The 22692-nt window shown below is 39.4% G+C and overlaps 1 protein-coding gene across 9 annotated transcripts in view; it reads right to left on the reverse strand.

The window, feature by feature from the left end:
- RBMS2 (RNA binding motif single stranded interacting protein 2) overlaps nucleotides 1–22290 on the reverse strand; it is a 78207-nt gene extending 55917 nt beyond the window's left edge. Inside the window, exons 1-5 of one of the 9 annotated variants that reach the window (XM_059886243.1) lie at nucleotides 22019–22290; nucleotides 18125–18229; nucleotides 5937–6004; nucleotides 2392–5166; nucleotides 1500–1586 (exon numbers count right to left, since the gene is read on the reverse strand). In XM_059886243.1, coding sequence (XP_059742226.1) covers nucleotides 1500–1565 — 66 coding nt within the window. In that variant the 5' untranslated portion in view covers nucleotides 1566–1586; nucleotides 2392–5166; nucleotides 5937–6004; nucleotides 18125–18229; nucleotides 22019–22290. Of the gene's footprint in view, nucleotides 1–1499; nucleotides 1699–2391; nucleotides 5167–5936; nucleotides 10745–18124; nucleotides 20884–22018 lie in introns of those variants that run through there. The other 8 variants (XM_059886242.1, XM_059886245.1, XM_015471079.3 and 5 more) reach the window with 8 other exon arrangements.
- Between the last annotated feature and the right edge of the window lie 402 nt (nucleotides 22291–22692).

Raw genomic sequence — 22692 nt, forward strand, 5'->3', positions numbered from 1 at the left:
GGTGGGCTGCCGTCTATGGGGTCGCACAGAGTCAGACACGACTGAAGCGACTTAGCAGCAGCATACAAGATTTGAAGAGAATAAAGACAGATGAGCTACCCCTCTGTCAAAATCATATTGATTTATGTGTGTACATAAAATTGATAACATATGAACCCATATTTCTTAAGGATATAATAGTGTGTGTGTGTGTGTGTGTGTGTGTGCGCGCGCGCACGCGCGCAGGGTGTGTTAGTTACTCAGTTATGTCCGACTCTTTGCCACCCCATGGACTGTAGTCCACCAGGCTCCTCTGTCCATGGAATTCTCCAAGCAAGAATACTGGAGTGGATTGTCATTCCCTTCTCGAGGGGATCTTCCCAATCCAAGGATCAAACTCTGGTCTCCTGCATTGCAGGCAGATTCTTCACTGTCTGAGCCCCCAGGGAAGCAATGACAGAATGAATACCATATAAACTAACACCAGGTGTCTCGGTTCCAAACATTTACCCACTGCCTTGATCAGATACTTTGTTCACCTATATCAGACTCCTTAGGTATATAAGAAAGTGTCAAGAATCCCTTCCCACGCCCCAACAATCCATCAAATGAGCAAAATATCCTAAAATATATATGGCACCTTTTTCTACAAAGAACAGCTAGAGAATCAAGACAGAGGGTAAAGGGTCTTTCTGCTATAGCATAAAGTTCCTCCTAGTCAATACTGTGTGCACTGAAATGCCAAGAAACTGCCCAAGATATTCCTTGGCAACTGTGGGCACGACTGTACACCTCTCCCCAGACTGCCCCTGTGCCCAAGCATAGCACAACTCTCTGGCAGCTGTGGGTTAATCAAAAAGACTTCAAAGATGCCTGCTGAGCCTGGCTATCTGCAGAGCAGGAAGCCCCAGCTTAGCAGCAGACCCCAAAGAATCCTACTTTCTTTCTTAATTTCTTTCTTAAACTTTCTGCCTTAATTCCCAAGGTCTTCTCTTAAAAACTCCTTGCCTACAGGCTGGGTGGAGTAGGGTCTCTATCTAAGCTCCAAGAGTAGACTCAGTCCTCAGATGAAGCTGTGATTTCACTGACTGTATTCAAGCTACCCGATAACGCTGATGGAATGGTAGGAAGGAAGGTGGGCTGGAGGAGAACGCAGTTAATCAAAACAACGAAATAACCTTGGAGTGAGCGGGCTGGGGGCCAGGGTTTGAGGTGACATATTTTCCCTGTGAAAACTGGATACATCAGCAGGAAGTCAAACTAACTTCACAAAGCTCCGAACTTGCAAAGCTTGATTTGTTTTTAATTTCACTGCCTTCTCAGGCCTCAGGTAAGGGACTGTAAATTCCTGGAACTTCAGAACCAGGTAAGAAAAGATGACAAAAAAAAGTGGTGGAAAAAGAGAGGAGCTGAGAGGAGAGGAAGCCTCTTCCCCTCTTAAGGAGAATGTTAAAGCCAAGGGCACTCCCCGATCCCCAGAAAAGGAAGTAGCTGAATTCCAAAAAAGCACTTTTCCCTACCTTCTTGTTGTTCTTGTTATAGCCAAAAGTCGAAATCCCAGGCCTGGACGTCACTGATAGCAGCATTTTCTCTTTAATGTCAGGAAGCTAAGAGAGAAAGAGGGAGAGGGAAAGGGAGAGGAAAGAAGGGAGAGAAGGAGGGAGGGAGGGAGGAAGAGAAGGGAGAGGGGAAAGGGAGGAGGAGGAGGGGGGGAGGGAGGGGGAGTAAAGAATGAGCTAGGGCTGCTTGTTTACGTCACTGATAGAAGTTAACCCCGAGTGTGAGTGAGGCTCTTCCACTGGGTCCTAATGCCCAAGATGTTATTTTTTAATTTTTCATAGGCTTAGCAGTTAGACCAAAAAGAAGTTTTTAGGTCTACCTCTTTCAACTCTATCCCCTTTCTTATTTATTTTGTACAAGTTCAGATTCTCATGGAAAAAATGAGGACATTTTCTCCTTAGATCTCAGCTATAAGATTCCAAGCTTGATTTTAAAGGGACACTGCTTTGGAGAACATGTGAAGAAAATAAGCTCAGTACTTCCCCCCACACACACACTGTATATTTACAGTGAGCTTAACACACAGAATAACAAACAAAAGAGCTCACCGAAGAGCAGAGACAAGCAAAACAGAGGATGGGAGTAACTAGTTTCAGATCTTTGGACAGTTTTATTTCTCTCGGGTTACGCTGATGCTTCTTAATCCTTTCAGATTCCCCCAGGTATGACTTCAAAAATGATTTTTCAAACTGGACTAAGTCATGAAACTTGATGCTTAGTGCTTTTTTTTCCCCCAGCTTGACTGAGACGTAATTGCCTAGTGATTTCTTTGACAATTGTAAGCTATCTTATATGAATCTTCATCCCACTATTCCGAGCTTCAAGGTCCATGAAACTGAAACGATTACTCACCCTATCTGAAGTTTATGCCCAAGCTGAAGTTCACAGAGTTGGGATGTTTGCTTCAAGCTGTCTCTAAACTGCAGAAAAATAAACAAATAACTATTTTAAAAACAGGCTTCACAGAGAAGAAAAATACAAAGATCTTAGGAGGAAAGGAACATTAACTTTAGAGTCAAAAATTTAACACAATTGCAACACTTACCTCTAATATTACTAAAGGAATGTGCTGTAGAAGGTACCTTAACAATAAAATAAACTTGTAGGAAACCAAAAATTTAAAAACACTATCCAGTAATTTACCAATCTAGTCCAAGTATATAGGATGAAAGCCTTCAAATCCCTTCTTAAGGCCCCCTCACTGTCATAGTGGATATTCTAAGAAATAAATTAACCTGTCTGCTTTGCCACAACAAACATTAAGGCCAAACCCTCCCTTAAATGAAGTCCCAGTCTCTATTCTAGTTCTCCTGTCAGCTTTTTGCTATCATAAAGGGACAAAGAGTACCAACATTCTGCAGAGTAAATACATACATACCACACCCCCAATCTCTAACTTTCATTTCTAATAGGACAGGAAGTGCCTGCTAAGCTCAAGGGACACAGGAAGGGTGGGAACAGCCTCGATGTGGGAATTGCAACTGAGACTGGAAGCACAGCAGCCAAATGCAGTCAATAAATCAATAAAGGCATCTCCCACCGATGCCATATTTTTTTAAGTCCCCTTTCTGCCCTCAGAGGTTCTCATTCACTATATGCCAAGTTATCACTGCCATTTAGGTCCTTCTCCCTTAGCCTAACAATATGGCACAAAACCTTAGTCTTTAAGACTTGATTTATAATGGGGTTTATCTTTCAGTGGTTAAGACTCTGCGTTCCCAATGCAGGGGCCCTGGGTTCAATTCCTGGTCAGGGAACTAATTACTATACAGAGCTGAAGTGAAGTGGGGGTCAAAAAGAGTCGAAAACGACTGAGTGACTAACATTTCACTTCAACTCTATATTAGAGCACAATTCTCATGCTGCAACTAAAAAGATTCTGTGTGCTACAACTAAGACCCAGCAGAGATAAATAAATATAATGAGGTTTATAACAACACTCAACCTAATTTCTTAAAAATCCTAATATTCTCAATGTGTTGTGTTCTCTTACTGCATTCCTTAATGCTCAACGATATCTTAGAATTTAAGATAGTCAAAACCATAAGTTTTAGAGAAAAGCAGACATGCATTCAGATCCTGACACCACTGTTAGTTACTGTTTATGTAACTTTAGGCCAAGTTACTTAACATCTCTGATGCACTCATTTCCAAAACGGAGATAATAGCTCCTTCATTAGCCTTTAGGGTCAAATCTAAGTTCTGTTCAGTCCTCTCACCCACAAGCTGAGTGACACTGGGAGAACTACCTCACATGTCTGAACCTCACTTCGCTCATCTGTAAAATACAGTAAATAGTCTCTACTTCCTAAAATTGTAATGAAGTGAAATAAGGCAACGCATATAAAGCCCTTAGGAAGGTATGTGGCACACTTGGTAAACACTTGGTAAAAAGCTAACAGATGTTCAGTTCAGTTCAGTCGCTCAGTCGTGTCTGACTCTTTGCGACCCCATGAATCGCAACACGCCAGGCCTCCCTGTCCATCACCAACTCCCAGAGCTCACTGAGACTCACGTCCATCGAGTCAGTGATGCCATCCAGCCATCTCATCCTCTGTCGTCCCCCTCTCCTCCTGCCCCCAATCCCTCCCAGCATCAGAGTCTTTTCCAATGAGTCAACTCTTCGCATGAGGTGGCCAAAGTACTGGAGTTTCAGCTTTAGCATCATTCCCTCCAAAGAAATCCCAGGGCTGATCTCCTTCAGAATGGACTGGTTGGATCTCCTTGCAGTCCAAGGGACTCTCAAGAGTCTTCTCCAACACCACAGTTCAAAAGCATCAATTCTTCAGCTCTCAGCCTTCTTCACAGTCCAACTCTCACATCCATACATGACCACAGGAAAAACCATAGCCTTTAGACGAACCTTTGTTGGCAAAGTAATGTCTCTGCTTTTGAATATGGTATCTAGGTTGGTCATAACTTTCCTTCCAAGAAGTAAGCGTCTTTTCATTTCATGGCTGCACTCACCATCTGCAGTGATCTTGGAGCCCAGAAAAATAAAGTCTGACACTGTTTCCACTGTTTCCCCATCTATTTCCCATGAAGTGATGGGACCGGATGCCATGATCTTCGTTTTCTGAATGTTGAGCTTTAAGCCAACTTTTTCACTCTCCACTTTCACTTTCATCAAGAGGCTTTTGAGTTCCTCCTCACTTTCTGCCATAAGGATGGTGTCATCTGCATATCTGAGGTTATTGCTATTTCTCCCGGCAATCTTGATTCCAGCTTGTGTTTCTTCCAGTCCAGCGTTTCTCACGATGTACTCTGCATATAAGTTAAATAAGCAGGGTGACAATATACAGCCTTGACGTACTCCTTTTCCTATTTGGATGTTAGCTCCATTTAGATTAATTGCTCTGTCTCCCAGTGTGTATCCCTCTGGGTATTATATAACCCAGATTTTATGATCTGTGTGAACATTTCCAAAAACTAGTAGTTTAGTTACATTCAAAAGATCATACTAGGACTAGATAGGTTGAACTATATAAGTGGAAATACTGAATAAGAAATTTCAGGAATCATCCAACCCAATTTCTTTTCTCTATCTTCCAGAAGCAAACGATCTGATTGTTTGAAAATTCTTTTCATAACTCCAGTCTCCTGAAATTGGTGGAATATATCTTATCTCTAGGGAAAAAAAAAAGGAAACAAAATAATACAGAATCAAAGCACATTAGACAAGACATCCCAGCTCCCATTTCTCTAGAGTCCTGGTACTTTAAGAAACTGAAATAGATTTTTAAAAAAAGTAGATCTTCATATACCCTAAAATTTAACACGTTTTTGCCATTCTAAAAGTAGATAAAGAAGGATCCAATTATAAATTCTATTATTTATATATATATATATATATATATATATATGTTTTTATTTGTTAGGCTGTGTTGGGTCTTAGTTGCCGCTCACAGGATTTTTTGCTGTGGCCCATGGAATCGCTAGTTGTGGCTCAAGACCTTAGTTGCTCACAGCATGTGGGATCTAGTTCCCAGGCAGGGATGGAACCCAGGCCCCTGCATTGAGGCTGCAGAGTCTTAGCCACTGGACTACCAGGGAAGTCCCTGGTAAGTATATTTTTAAAGCAAGTAGGGACTCCCCTGGTGGTCCAGTGGCTAAGACTTTGTGCTCCCAACGCAGGGGGCCTGGGTTTGATCCCTGGCCAGGGAACTAGAATCCACACACTGCCAACTAAGACCCAGTGCAGCTAAATAAATAAATAAATAAATATTTTAAAAATAAATAAAGGAAGTTATAGAATCTTATGGAAGCGATAGTGAAGGTGATGGAGTTCTGTGATTAGATTCAGAAAGTGTATGAGAAGAGGAAGAATCCTATTTCTTCCAGTGTGTTTACTTTGATACCCAACCCCCTCATCTGCTTTGCCGATTATGACTGCTTACATTTTTCTAGATTTAGTCAAAGCTTCTCAAATTCTTGGTTCTTTTGGGCCCAGCACCCAGGAGTTTTTCTGAGGGGGAAAAAGTAAAATAGTTATTTGGAACATCTCTTAGAAACAGATATCTATACCTCAGATTCTATATAGACTAGTATGTGATTTCTCCAGAAAAACTGTAATAGGGAAGAACAAATCTGACTCCATATTGGATCTGTTTTCTTTACTTTAACCTTTGTATTCTATTGCTTTTGCTACAAGTTAAGAATACTGCCTATAGCCTGAAATATAAAGAACAGCCCGTTTTCAAGGTTCTGACTTTTAAGGTGTAACACTTTTCCATTCATGTAACATTTATCATGTTGGAGGTACACAGAAACAATATAACCTGACCTACATGGACAGATGCAAGAACAAAGGATTCTGACCCCAAGAAGTTTGTAACAACCAACCACACCCCCTCTCCCCTTTTAGTATAAAAGAAGCCTGAATTCTAACTTGGGTAAGATGGTTCTTTGGGACAATAGTCCACCATCTTCTCAGTCTGCTGGCTTTCCAAATGAAGTCACTATTCCCTGCCTCAACAACTTGTCTCTCGATTTATTGGCCTGTTCTGTAACAAGCAGTACAAGCATGAACTCAGTAACAAAACAACAGTTTTAAGTGTCTCAGGTAGAGAAGTCAGAGGTCTTGGGACTTCTCTGGTGGTCTGCACTGCCACTGCAGGGGCATGGGTTTTATCCTGGGTGGGGAACTAAAAAAAAATCCTCTGTGGGTTATCTTTCCTCTCACTGATTAACTTCTGCGACCAAAAGTCTAAGTAATGACAAAAGACCCAAAAGTTCAATTTATTTAATGGTAAAGAGATGAATAATGCCTCAAGAAGGGGGGAAAAAAAAAGTTTAGCACATCAGCTTACTCAAGCAGAAATATTTAACGATCTGCATCAAACAACTAGAAAAACTTAGCCCTGTTCCCTTCAGATGTAGGATGGAATGACAAAATGACAAAATTGGTCTAAAGCTAGAAATTGAGAAAGTTTGCCCTTTCAACTCCTTGACATAACTCATAGAAAAGAGAGGGAAAAGACAGGTAACTCTGAAGAATTATTTAATTAATCATACTCTGGATATCAGTGCTAATAGTATATTCTCCTCTTCCATAAGAAGATACTTCTGGCCAAAACTTATTACAAAGAAAACCCTAACAAAACTTTCAAGTAACTCTTCCTTTGCCAGACACTAAAGAAATACAGCAATCAAATCATCTTAGCATCCAGGGACCAGAAAATTAGCATAATGTAGAAAGAAAAGATTAGACTGGATTCTATGCACACCCAGAATGGACTGCATTGATAGGCAATATTATAGTCTCCAAATGCACGTTTCCTTCACACTTGAGACATTAATTTTGTTTAGCTTCAGCTATCCCTAAAATAGGACTGATGCTAAAGCTGAAACTCCAATACTTTGGCCACCTCATGTGAAGAGTTGACTCATTGGAAAAGACTCTGATGCTGGGAGGGATTGGGGGCAGGAGGAGAAGGGGACGACAGAGGATGAGATGGCTGGATGGCATCACTGACTCAATGGACGTGAATTTGAGTGAACTTCGGGAGTTGGTGATGGACAGGGAGGCCTGGCATGCTGCGATTCGTGGGGTCGCAAAGAGTCAGACTCGACTAAGCGACTGAACTGAACTGATCCCTAAAATAAATAACTCAGATAATCACAATAAAAGCCCACAAATGAATTCAACAATTAGACTGAACCAAATGAAATGGCTGGTTATGTAGGTTAAACACAGAATCTTTTCAAATAGTCAAATACTGGTAATTTCATGTGATTAAATCCTACATTGCAAAAAGTGTGAGGCAGTGAGGATGATAATGAGTTATAACACTGGTGAATTGGATACCTCCTTTCCTTTGTCCTGTCTCATTTTCAGATTAAAAAAAAAAACAAAAACCCAGAGAGGTAAACTCACTTCCATAAGGTCCTGGGAGTCAAATAATATCTGACACCGGAATCCAGACTTTCTGTCATAATTCAGCATTGTTCTTGTATCACTGTGATTTGATTGTGTGATTTAAAATTCTTATAAATATATATTTAGGGGTCATAAATAATAAAGGAATAATCCTAAGATTCCAAAGGTGAAAGTTCAACTGTTTTCCTGAAATCAACTCTATCTCAAGTAGCAGAGATATCTAACATTTCAGTCTGTTCCTAAATTGCACAATGGAGGATATTTCTAGGGATAAACCTATAATACAAACAAGAAGATTTATGGAAAACTACAGTTGTTGGGAAGTACTGCTAATTAAGTATTTAAGATTCTACCTGAGGTTTGATTCATTATATATTTAGAAGGTAATTTGCTTGAATTCTGCTTTCCTCTCAGGGATAATTTGTACCATAACCTGAAACTCTCAGATGAAACACAAGAAGATTTGAATATAAGAAGTGGCTTCTAAAACATCAATATACATTATTTATGAGGTTACTAGTCACCAGTAGGTTTTGCCAGAATCACAGACTTGATGAGGACAGGGACTGTGACTATTTTGTGTACCCTATTATATCCCCAGTATTTAACAGCATCTGGCTAAACTAACATTTAAAAATATTTGTCAGCAGTGACAACCTCCCCATGAGAGCTTGCTTCTTGAAAAGGATCTCCTTCATCCCTTTCTAGAAGAAGAGAAGAAAGGAAACTCCAGCTAGAGCGGAACCCTAATTTCTACTTAGTGGATGTAAAACGCCCAGATGCTCTAAGATCAACACTCTCTGTAGTCATGCACAAATGCTAGGTTTGTGCTCTACCGTCCTCTGGCAGTCGCAGGAGAAAAAGCAACACTTACAGAAACATGCTCCTTTAGACAGAAGCAGTAAAAACACCCTGGGACTTTCCTGGTGGGTGCAGTGGTTAAGAAACCACCCGCCAATGTAGGGAACACAGGTTCGATGCCTGGTCCGGGAAGATCCAACATGCCACGTAACAACTAAGCCAGTGCACCACAACTCCTGAGACTGCTCGAGAGCTCAAGAGCCGCAATTCCTGAAGCCGGCTCACCCTGGAGCCCACGCTCTTCAAAAAGAGAAGCCCTCATACTCAGCTAGAGTAACCTTGCTCACAGCAACTAGAGAAAGGCCTCTCGTGAAGCAATGGAGACTCAGCACAGCCAAAAATAAAAAACTAATTAACTTGAAAAAATAAAAGCACCCTAAATCAGGATGAACTAGAAACCACTTCAACACACACATTTTGGATACACATGTGAAAACACACACACCACTTAAAAAAATATATTTGGTTAATGAACAAATGGAATAAACTTCAACACTAAATTTACATCTGAAAAAATATTAAAAATACTGAATATAGTGTTGATAGTGATGGAATGGCACATTAGGACATGTAGGAGCTTTTTCCTTTACATTTACAATGCATATGATTTTCCTTTTGTGGGTTTTTTTTTTTTTTTTGTCATTAGGAGATCAGAAAGCTAGAATTTACCTGCGTCTCTCATCTGTGTATTAGATATAACTATACCATCATCACATATAAGACACCACCCAAAAGGCCCACTATAAATTTGTATTCCTACAGCATTTTGTACACAATTTTGTAGGCTTTTAACTCTTACTTACTGCCCCAACTCTTGTACCTACATAGTGACTTTCTAGGAAGCAGACACCAACTTTTATTCATCCTTTTATCTTTAACACCTAAATTTAACTTACACTCAAGAATACCAGCTGGAAGAATACAATTTTCAATTCAAGTGTCTCCAGTGTGAAAGTGAAGCTCAATGAACATTAAGAGAACACTGCCACCTCCTGGGTAATATAGGTCGTGCATTCTTTAGCAAATACCAGGAAGAGAAAGCACAGAATTTGTATATAGGTAGATCAGAAATTCGAAATTTAAACCCAGCTCTATCATTTGCTGTGTTAAACTGGAAAATCTCAATCAGTTTTCCCTTCTACAAAATGAGCATAGCACCTGTCCTATTTCTCAGGAATAATCATGACAGTCAAATTATAATGACTGTAAAAGTACTTTGTTGGTTATAAAATGTTTTCCAAGTATGAGACCATAGTTGATTATTTACTCTGCCGTGTTGAGGATAATAAATCCATCTTTTTTTAATTGAATATTTCATTAACATAATAGTTGTTTTAACAAATCCATCTTACTTCTTACCACAAATCTAACTAAATAATCTGCAGGTTGAGGATCAGAGCCAACTCATTAAATTTTAGATGTCTAATGGCAAATTTCTTTATATGTTAATGTAGACTGTCATTAACTTATTAAAATGTGTTGTTGAGCATAAAATTAAAATTACTTGGCGACACCACTTCTCACCCACCAGACTGGCAAAAATCCAAAAGCTTGACAAAAGACTGGTGGAGAGAGTGTGGTAAAAAGGCTATCATATATTGTGTGTGGAAATGCAAAATAGCATATCTCCTTTTGCACTATTAAGCAAAAGGACATATACTTTTACCCTCTGTCAACTTAAAAATTGAGTAATGTTTTATTCGGAGGGAATTTGTAGGACGTCAAGCCCAGGAGACAGCCATTTCAAGTGACTGACAGAACTGCTCAGAGGCGGCGGAGGAAGGAGTCAGGGTTACACAGAAGTTTGCAATAAGGGGCAAGTAGTCTGAATATCAAAAGATTATTGTTAATTAGGAAAAACTAGGTTAAAGAATTTATTAACTTGAATTTATTAATTCAAGTTAAGGACTTTATTGCTTATTTTAGGGAAGATGCAGGAGTCTGGGCTTGCTGAAGTAATTTCTTTCATATGCATCTCAGCTATTTGGGGCCAGTATTCCAAGTATTTCACCTCTTTGAAAAGGCAACATCAAAATCATAAAATTGACATGTGTTATGAACCATATCTAAAACTAAGTATAATAGAAATTTTATTTCAGGAGAATTAATGTTTAGGAAATCTATTACGTGAATCTTCTATAAATTACTGTTTCTAATTTTCGGTCATACTCTTAATGATTGCAGCAAGCTAGTCCTAAGATATACATCAAACCTAGTATGCATTAAAAGTCCTGTAAGGTCCTAGGTAATTTTCATTTAATTATTCATTAAAGAAACACTTACTCTATCATAAACAGTGTGAAGCTCTTGCTGTTGTTGTTGTTTTGAAATTATTAATTAATTTTGGGCCACACCCTGAGGCATGTGGAACTTCCCCAACCAGGGATCAAACCCACATTCCCTGCACTGGAAAGGGTCTTAAAAACCGGACCACCAGAGAAGTCCACAAGTGTGAAGCTTTTTTTTTACTGTTAAGATCTGTCAACCATAAAAAAAAAAAAAAACTACTGGGGTTGTGTCAAAGGATTCGAGAGTCAACTTTGAGGGGACTCCCACTATCCAGAGATGGGATATTTGAGCATCAGAAATAAAAATTGCAAAGAATGTAAACATATTTTAGTTGTTCAAATTCATAGTAATTTTTAAAACTGACTGATCACCTTTGATATTATGGAACCAACTTATTATTCTATAAATTGGCAAGTAAAGAGAAACAAATCAAATATACAGCCTACCTTTTCTATATGAACTGTATCCGTGAATGACTAAATACTTGATGAAGCAAAGTCCTTATTTATACAAGAATTCAAAATAATAAATAAGGAATGATAGAACAAACCCTAGTGAAACAGTTGGTCTGGGCAATGATTATCAAAGGATATGAAAAAATCATTAAATTAAAAACTGATTGGGATCATAAGGAAAAAACTATATACAAATATTCCTTATGAATGCAGATATAAAAAAACCTCAATGAAATATTAGCAAACTGAATTCAGAAACATATAAAAAAAGGTTTAAACACCATGACCAACTGCAGTTAGTTCCAGGAACCCAAGGCTGGTTAAATATCTAAAAATCAAGTAATGTAATATGACATACTAATAGAATAATGGAAAATCCCCATGAACTTCCAGATGTTCAAGCTGGATTTGGAAAAGGCAGAGGAACCAGATATCAAAAATCCACTGGATCATGAAAAAAGCAACAGAGCTCCAGAAAAACATCTACTTTTCCTTTACTGACTACACCAAAGCCTTTTACTGTGTGGATCACAACAAACTGTGGAAAATTCTTCAGTTCAGTTCAGTTGCTCAGTCATGTCTGACTCTTTGCGACCCCATGGACTGCAGCACCCCAGGCCTCCCAACCATTGCCAACTCTCAGAGCTTACTCAAAATCATGTCCATTGAGTCCGACATGCCATCCAGCCATCTCGTCATCTGTCGTCCCCTTCTCCCCCTGCCTTCAATCTCTCCCAGCATCAGGGTCTTTTCCAATGAGTCAGTTCTTTGTTGAGTGTATAGAACTTCTCCATCTTTGGCTTCAAAGAATATAATCAATCTGATTTCGGTATTGATCATCTGGTGATGTCCACGTGTAGAGTATTCTCTTGTGTTTTTGGAAGAGGGTGTTTGCTATGACCCAGTGTGTTCTCTTGGCAAAACTCTATTAGTCTTTGCCCTGCTTCACTCTGTACTCCAAGCCCAAATTTGCCTGTTACTCCAGGTATTTCTTGACTTCCTACTTTTGCATTCCAGTCCCCTATAATAAAAAGGACATCTTTTTTGGATGTTAGTTCTAGAAGGTCTTGTAGGTCTTCATAGAACCATTCACCTTCAGCTTCGTCAGTATTACTGGTTGGGGCATAGACTTGGAATACTGTGATATTGAATGGTTTGCCTTTGAAACAAACAGAGATCATTCTGTTGTTTTTGAGATTGCATCCAAGTACCGCATTTTGCACTCTTTTGTTGACTATGATGGCTACTCCATTTCAAGAGATGGGAATACCAGATCACCTGACGTGCCTCCTGAGACATCTGTATGCAGGTCAGGAAGCAATAGTTAGAACTGGACACAGAACAACAGACTGGTTCCAAATCGGGAAAAGAGTACGTCAAGGCTGTGTATTGTCACCCTGCTTATTTAACTTATACGCAGAGTACATCATGAGAAAGGCTGGGCTGGTTGAAGCACAAGCTGGAATCAAGATTGCTGGGAAAAAATATCAATAACCTCAGATACGCAGATGACATCATCCTTATGGAAGGCAGTGAAGAGGAACTAAAGAGCCTCTTGACGGAAATGAAAGAAGAAAAGAGTGAAAAAGTTGGCTTAAAACTCAACATTCAGAAAACTAAGATCATGGCATCAAGTCCCATCACTTCATGGCAAATAGATGGCGAAACAGCGGCAAGAGTGACAGACTTCATTTTCTTGGGCTCCAAAATCACTGCAGATGGTGACTGCAGCCATGAAATTAAAAGATGCTTGCTCCTTGGAAGAAAGGCTATGACCAACCTAGACAGCATATTAAAAAGCAGAGACATTATTTTGCCAACAAAGGTCCATCCAGTCAAAGCTATGGTTTTTCCAGTAGTCATGTGTGGATGTGAGAGCTGGACTAAAGAAAGCTGAGTGCCGAAGAACTGATGCTTTTGAACTGTGGTGTTGAAGAAGACTCTTGAGAGAACCTTGGACTTCAAGGAGATCAAACCAGTCCGTCCTAAAGTAAATAAGTCCTGAATATTCATTGGAAAGATCAATGCTGAAGCCAAAACTACAATACTCTGGCCACTCGATGGGAAGAACCAACTCATTGGAAAAGACCCTGATGCTGGCAAAGATTGAAAGCAGGAGAAGGGGACGTTAGAGGATGAGATGGTTGGATGGCATCACCGACTCAATGGACATGAGTTTGAGTAACCTCTGGGAGTTGGTGATGGACAGGAAATCCTGGTGTGCTGCAGTCCGTGGGGTTGCAAAGAGTGGGACACGACTGAGTGACTGAACTGAAATCCCCACGATCATCTCTGTAAACGCAGAAATAACATTTGACAATATCCAATACTCATTCATGATATAACTAATTCATGATCTCCTAATAATAGAAATTTTCATTTTAATAGACAAAGAATAAATACAAAAACCCTACAGCTAACTTCACGTATGCATGCATGCTAAGTCACTTCAGTGTGTCTGACTATGTGTGACGCTATGGACTGTAGCCCACCACGCTCCTCTGTCTATGGATTCTCCAGGCAAGAATACAGGAGTGTGTTGCCATGACCTCCTCAGCTAACTTCAACTTAATGCTAAAAAACTGAATGCATTCCCCCTAAAATCAGGAACAAGGCAAAGGTGACTGCTCTCACCATTTCTGTTCAACACTATGCTGGAAGTTCTAGACAATATCCTAAGAAAAAGCAAGCAAACAACAACAACAAAACCAAATAGCTTAAAGGCATCCAGATTGGAATGGAAGAAATAAAGCTATCCTTATTCATAAACACAATTGTCTGTGCAGAAAATCCTAAGGAACCTACAATAAAACTGCTAGAATTAATAAATGAGTCCAGTGAGGTCACAGAATACAAGATCAATATACAAAAATCAACTATATTCCTACACACTAGCAATAAACAGACTCAAATGAAATTAAGAAAATTCTATTCATAATAACATCAAAAGGAATTAAATGGAAATAAATTTAATCAAACAAATGTAAAATTTATACACTGAAAAGTATAAAACATTGCTGAGAAAAATTAAAGAAGTAATTGTTAAGATGATAATTTCTACTAAATTAATATATAGTTTCAATGTCAAAATCCTAGTAGGCTTCTTTGCAGAAGTTGATAAGCTGGTGAAGCTGCAAAGGACCTAGGATAACCAAAATAATTTTGAAAAAGAAAGAAGTTTAAAGATTTACACTGAATTCAAAACTTACAAGAAAGTTAAAATACTCAAGAGAATGTGGTATTGTTATAAGGATAGGAATGTAGATCAATGGAACAGAATTGAGAGACCAGAAGGAAACCCTTATATTAGTGGTCAACTAATTCTCAAAAAAGGTTTCCACAAACAGTGCTGGAATAATCGGATATCCACATGCAAAAAGAAAACTGAGATCCTTAAATCACACTATTCACAAATATTAATTCGAAATGGATCACAGAATTAAATGAAAAAGCTAAAACTATAGTCTCCTAGAAGAAAACAGGAGAACATCTTCATGACTCTGGACTAAAATTCTCAGACACAACACCAAAAGCACATGGCATAAAAGAAAAATATGATAAATTGGACTTCATTAAAATTTTAAACTTTTGACTTTAAAAAGATACTATTTTAAAAATGGAAGAAAAAAAAAAAGTCACTAGCTGCAAGAAAATATTGCAAATCACATATCTGATAAAAGACTTGTGTCTAGAATATACAAAGAACTCTTAAAACTGAATAATAAGACAACAATCCAATTTTTAAATGTACAAAAGACTAGTGGTGCCCAAAGACATTTCATCAAAGACATCTAAAAGACTAACAAGTACATAAAAAATCAGAATCATTGGCTTTTAGGGATATGCAAATTAAAACCACAATGAGAAACTACCATATGCCCATTAGAATGGCTCAGGACTAAAGAATCCGCCTGCAATGCAGGAGACGCAGGTTCGATCCCTGGGTTGGGAAGATCCCTTGGAGAACAAAACGGCAACCCACTCCTGTATTTCTTGCCTGAAAAATCCCAAGGACAGAGGAGCCTGGTGGCTACAGTCCATGGGGTTGCAAACAGCTGGACAAGATTTAGCGACTAAACAACAACAATCAAAAAGACATTAAGTGCTGATGAGGATGTAGAGAAATCAAAGCTCTCATACACTGGTTGTGGGAATGTAAAATGGTACAGCCACTTTAGAAAACTGGCAATTTTCTTTAAAAGTTAATCGCATTATTACCATATAGCTTTATAAAAGTTTTGATATCCGGTGGAGAAGTCCAGACACTTCTTCACTCTTTTTCAGAATTATCTTGGCTTCTCTCTTTTGTTTTCTACTAAGATTTTAGGATTCATGAAAATTCTGTGCAAAACCCTGTTGAGATTTTGATTGGAATTGTGTTAAGATTATGTTACTTTGGGGACAGCCTCCATCTTTTTGATTCTGTTTCCCTCCATTTAACACTCTATGTGTTCCATTACTCGCTCAGTCATGTTCTACTCTTTGCAACCCCATGGACTGTAGCCCGCCAGGCTCCTCTGTCCATGGAATTCTCCAAGCAAGAATACTATAGTGAGTAGCCATTCCCTTCTCCAGGGGATTTCCCCAACCCAGGACTCGAACGCAGGTCTCCTGCATTGCAGGCAGATTCTTTACTATCTGAGCCACCAGGAAAGCCTCTTTAGTTGTCTACTACCACGTAAGATATTACTGTAAACTTAGTGGTATATAACAACACATATTTATTATCTCACAGTTTCTATGTGTCAGTTGTCTGGGCATGGCTTAGCTAAGCTACAATCAGTGTTGGCCAGGGCTGAGTTCTCATCTGAGGCTCAAAGCAGGAAGGATCCACTCTGTCACATGATACTTGGCAACATTCAGTTCCTTCCAGGCTTTTGGATGAGGGCCTCACTTTCTTGCTAGGTGTTGGCTGAGAGCTGCCTTCAGTTTCTTAGCATGTGGCTTTCTCCTTAGGACAGCTCACATGGCAGCTTGCTTCTTGAAAGCCAACAGGGAAAGTAACGATTGCTGTATTCTGTTTATTAGGAGCAAACCAGAGGTCCCATTCATACTTAAGGGGAAAGGTATACACAGGCATGAAAATCAGGAGGTAGGTATCATGGGAGCCAGCTTAATATATATAGTATACCTTTCCATTAACTAATTTCTCCCTAAAATTCTTTTATTAGGTTTATTAATTCTATATTAAGTTTATTTATATGTACTTCTCAGCGTGTAACACCATCATAAAAAATAGGCATAATTATTACTTCAACATAGCAATGCTACTGATTTCTGGATACTGATCTTTTTATCTAGCAACTTGCTGACCTCTTATTAGTCCCAATAATTTACCTGTTACTTGGATTTCCTTATAAATATTATTTGTGAATAATGACAATTTTGCTTTCTCATAATCTTTATACCATTTATTTTTCTTGTTTTACTGGACAATAAGACGACTTTCAATAAAATATTTAACAGAAGTAGTAAACCCAGGCCTGTTCCCTGATAAACCTTTTGTCAGGTTTATCAGGATATTCCTTTCCTTGCCTAGTAGACTAAGAACTTTCAAGATGAACAGATATTTAATTTTACCAAATATTTCTTCTGCAATGATCTGGAGGATCAAATAGATTTTCTATCTTAATCTACTGATTTGATAATTATGCACATTTGCTAGTATTAAACCATTCTAGCATTCCTGGGATAAAAATTTCTTGATTACAAAAATGTATGATTTTTGCATCTATGTCTTTAAAAGTAGTTTTCCTAAACTGTTCTTGTCTGGTTTGGGTTTTAAAGTATATGGTAATTTAACAAAGCAGGTTGTAAAGTTTTTCTTCCTTTTCTCTTTTGTGGAACAAAGCAAATTAAGATTGGGATTATCTGTCCTCTGAAAGTTTCACAGCACTCCCACATAAACTGTCTATATATTTTTTCTGTATAAAATGTTTAAACTGCAAACTTCTCATCTCAACATGCTCTTAGATATTTCCCAACACTCCAGAAGATTCTAGTTAGTGCCTTCCCTTAGCTCTACAATAGCTGTTCTAAGTACTTACCGGTCAAGCTTTCTACCTCACTTCTTCCTATAATCTCAGCATATAATATTTACCTCCTATCTGCAACCTTTTCATCTCTACTGCCTTTCCTCCTCTGCATACTGAGATGATAGTTTTCTTAAAAAGACAAAACGAAAATACAAACATTCAAAACAAACAAAAGCCCCTTCCCTGAACTGTACATTCTTCTCTAGCTATTCTTATTCTTATTTTCCCCACAATTAAGAGCTCGCTACATTTGCTAAGTGTCCACATCTCTCATGAGAAAACATTCTTCCCCCCCCCCTTTTTTTTTTTTTTACTATACTTTAATTTATGCTAGATTTGGGAAACCAGCAGTGGGTTCTATAAAAACAAAACACAATCAGATTTGCATTTCTCAAAGGTCACTTGTGGCTATGCTGTAAAGAACAGATTGGAAGTGAGTGAAACTGATGGGAGGGAGACCAAAATTAAGAAACTTAACTAGAATAGTGGCAATGGGAATGGGGAGAAGTAACAGTTTTGAGACTTATTATGGAGAAGGAAATGGCAACCCATTCCAGTATTCTTACCTGGAGAATTTCACAGACAGAGGAGCCTGCCAGGCTACACAGTCCACGAGGTCACAAAGAGTCCGACACGACTAAGCGACTAACACATACACACACACAGAGGATCTGAAGGATGAGGAAATCAAAGATTACATATTTATTGATGAATAATAAGTCATTGAGTAGAAGATACAAATGGAGCAATCTGACTACATAAAGATTAAAAATTCCCATATGGGAAACTACAAATGGAAAACCAAAAGTCAAATGATTTGGGAGGTAGAGGGATGTATGGAACTCATTTCACAAAAGGCTAAACACCAAAACTCTAATAATCAACAAAAACATGGAAAAACATGTAATTCATAAAAAAGGAAACACAAAATGCTCTTAAACACATAAAGATGCTCAACCTCATTTGTAATTTTTAAAAAGTAAAATAAAAACAACACTGAGATACCATTTTACACCTATTGGAAAGAAACATTTTTTTTTTAAGTGATAATGAACTGAAGTAAAAGTGGAAAAACAAGTACTCTCCTGATTACTGGTGAGACTGTGTTACCAATATGGAAGGCAACAGGGCAACATCTATCAAAATTGCAAATGTATATACCTTTTGACTCAGCAATTCTACCTCTAGGATTTAACTCAGTTATATTTGCAAACCTGCAAAATAAAAAGGTATTCATTCGTATTCACTGCAGCATTGTAATAGCTACTGCTGCTGCTGCTGCTAAGTCGCTTCAGTCGTGTCCCACTCTGTGCGACCCCATAGACGGAAGCCCACCAGGCTCCCCCGTCCCTGGGATTCTCCAGGCAAGAACACTGGAGTAGGTTGCCATTTCCTTCTCCAATGCATGAAAGTGAAAAGTGAAAGTGAAGTCGCTCAGTAGCATCCGACTCTTAGCGACCCCATGGACTGCAGCCTACCAGGCTTCACCATCCATAGGATTTTTCCAGGCAAGAGAACTAGAGTGGGGTGCCATTGCCTTCTCCCTGTAATAGCTAACGTAACCATAAAACATATTGTTTCGTCCCAATCAGGACCCTTTAAAAAAACGAGGGCACTGTTAATATTTAAACTGGGACAAATGGCATAGATGAGACTGTCCCAAACAAACCAGGAAATGAAGTCCTTCTAATAATAATAGAAAAGGGAAAACACAAAAATTCACCAATAAGGGACTTTCAAAATAATAATGATATATCTAGACAATGGAATACTACATAGCCATAAAAGAGAGCACAGTATATACTGATTTGGAAGGTTCTCCAAGATGTACAGTAAAAAAGATACATAATCATTTTCAATTCATTCCATGAATATGTCAGAGTTCCCAGTACTTGTATTTTATCCAGTAAAAGACAATATTATGTTACAAATGGAGAAACTAAGTCAGGAAGGGATGTACACCAATAGCAACATTAGCAGCCATGAAATTAAAAGATGTTTGCTCCTTGGAAGAAACGCTATGACCAACCTAGACAGCATATTAAAAAGCAGAGACATTACTTTGCCAACAAAGATCCGTCCAGTCAAAGCTATGGTTCTTCCAGTAGTCATGTATGGATGTGAGAGTTGGACTATAAAGAAAGTTGAGTGCCAAATAACTGATGCTTTTTAACTGTCGTGTTGGAGAAGACCCTTGGGAGTCCCCTGGATGCAAGGAGATCAAACCAGTCAATCCTATAGGAAATCAGTCCTGAATATTCATTGGAAGGACTGATGTGGAAGCTGAAACTCCAATCCTTGGTCACCTCATGCAAAGAACTGACTCATTGGAAAAGACCCTGATGCTGGGAAAAATTGAAGCGGGAGGAGAAGGGGACGACAGAGGATGAGATGGTTGGATGGCATCACCGACTGGATGGACATGAATTTGAGTAAGCTCCAGGAGTTGGTGATGGACAGGGAAGACTTGGGTGCTGCAGTCCATGGGGTCGAAAAGAGTCAGACACAACTGAGCGACTGAACTGAACGCAACATTAGCAAAACAAACACTAATGATAAAATAACTTATATGAAATAATCTTTCACTTGGACTGAGATTCTAACTACAGTCTAAGAGTAGAACAAATGTGAGCCTCTAAATCATAACAAATAAACATCCTCCAAACATAAGCATCAAGTTTCTAATTTTGTACCACAGAAGATGCAGCTTTTCTGATTTTAAAAACTCGAAATCCTCCTCCATATACCACAAAACTTTAGCACAACCAGGGACTGACCTAAAAATCTACTATTAGAGATAGCTGAAAGAGTTTTCCTTCACTTGTGAAAAGTCAGATCTAGCTGGCCATGTCACAGTTGGCGAGTACTTCTGCAAAGATTCAACTAGATAGGACCTTTTCCAATCAGAAACAGAAAAAGAACTTGACACTGCTAAACTCTAACCACCTAGGATGACAAACTTGTATCTTCTTAAATGCTGTAGGCTTCTCAAGTCACCGGTCATCCTCATGCAAAAGCAGCTATGCTATAATGGAAGAATCAGTCCAAAAGTCAAACAACTCTATGCAGAGTCCAAAGTCTCTATGAAAAGAACCTCCCCTTCTACCCATAGATTTTTTTCACTGCCCAACCAGTTCCCACTATCTGAGAGAACTGGGGGAAAAGAGAGTGAGGAACTTATTACTGATTATAATTAAAGCTAATTCAAAAGAGCAGGGGCTAGGAAATAAAAAGAAGCAAATACCTTCTGGGTAATGCTTAGAAATGCCCTGATACATGTCATCTGTTTCTTGACAGCTCAAAAAGCTTCAGAGAAATAACATTCCTGTGAAATAAGGATACGATTAGCCTACTACATTTGGAAAAATCAATGCTGGCTCAAGTTTACACCAAGTATTAAGTCCCAGAACTTTCTTAAAGAATCAATAGGCAACACTGTAAAGCAATTATCCTCCAATTAAAAATAATAATAAAAAAAGAAGTAATGGGCAAATCCATTAATAAGGCAGCCAGGGTATGCTGGAGTCCCTGAATTAGAGTCCTACCTACAGAAGAAGGGATAGGGCAGTTAAGGGATGACTACAGCAGAGAAAAACAAACCAAAACAAAAGAAAGGTCACTCTACTTGGTTTTAAACTAAATAACATTCCAACCTTAACCAAGCCAAAGGAGAACTGCCTTTCCACAGAACATACCAGTGTATGGTTTTGATATTTCTTTTCCCACAGTTATCCTTGTTGCTCATTTTAATCCAAAAACAAAAAGGAAAGCTAGTGACATTCTGTGATACAGTAAGCCTCTAGCCAACTCTTAGTATTGTATCATACTGTCCCCACACAAATCTTCCTTCAGGAAAGAGGTCATTTCCTGGGATAATTCAATGGTTAATTTTGGTAAGGGCTGCATGGTGGAGAGGGCCTTGAGGTCAGAGACTGGAACCTATTAGAGGGGTTATCTGAGTCAAAGAAAATCTTAATTTCTGAGTCTTAGTTTCCTCATCTTCAAAATGGGACTAGTAACAGCTATTCTTTAGGTCTCTGGTAAGAAGGAGGGAGATTATATAAAGCGGTTGACACACCATAAGTTATTATTTCCATGAGCTTCTACTAAACGCTGTGAAGATACAGGCGAATGCTCTTCTTGTTGCAAATGATAAAATTTCTGAATGTGCTTAGTTTTCAAAATCCTTTTTGTACATCTTTTCTAACCGTGAGGAATACAGAGGCAAGCAATTAAAAAATAAGATAAAATTTCAGGAGCACCTAACGGTTTATAAAATGTTTAAGGGCTCAGAATTAAGGACACCTAAGTCTTAAACGGCCACTAAGTAGTAGAAATAAAACGAAAACCCAGGCACCCTAGCAACCTAGGGTGACCTTTCCTCCACCCACGGATCTCACTTAAGTGCTGCAGGCTGTTTCCAGCCGGGGTAATTTCCGGCCGTCTGACTCCTCACTCACCAACACCACGTGCTGGAGACTCGGCGTTCCGCCTCGATGCCGTACTACGAGGGAGGGTACTGAGGGCTGGTTCTGGCCTTCGAATGTCGAAGGTCACCTAAGAGGCCTCTTGAACATGGCTCACTTTTATCCGAGTGAAAAGGGGTACCGCTCTCCTCTCTCTCCGAGGCTTCCATCGTTCTGACCGCCACCGCGTCCTTGGCCCTCGCCACTGCCCCAACTTTAGCTTTCCCGCCCTCAGCGCCTTCATGTACCGCTAGCCGCAGCGGGCCAGAGCGCAGAGGAATCGGTCCGCTTTTATGGACGGCCCACCGCCTTGCTTTCATTGGATAGCCTCATCTTATCTCCGCCCCCAAGTTTTTTTTTTTTTTTAACTTTCTCAATGATTGGACCTGGGCGTTGTCCATCCCAACTCTCAAACACCGCCCCCTTCTCACCAGCTGCTAGACCCCCCCGCTCCCCACCCCCAGCCTCTGCTCCATCGCGTGCGCGTCTCCGCGATGCCCTGTCTAGGGGGAATTGGGTACACCTGGCAGTGTCCCGAGCCCTGTAGAGACCGGCCCCTCCTCCTGCACCAACCCCACCCACCGGGCCTCTCCTCTCCACTGCACCCCATCACTGAGCTCTCCCCACCTGGTCGGCGATTCTTCCGGCCCTCCCTCCAACCACCTCTC

This window comes from Bos taurus, chromosome 5 (genome assembly GCF_002263795.3).
Source record: "Bos taurus isolate L1 Dominette 01449 registration number 42190680 breed Hereford chromosome 5, ARS-UCD2.0, whole genome shotgun sequence".
In the NCBI taxonomy this organism is placed as follows: Eukaryota; Metazoa; Chordata; class Mammalia; order Artiodactyla; family Bovidae; genus Bos; species Bos taurus.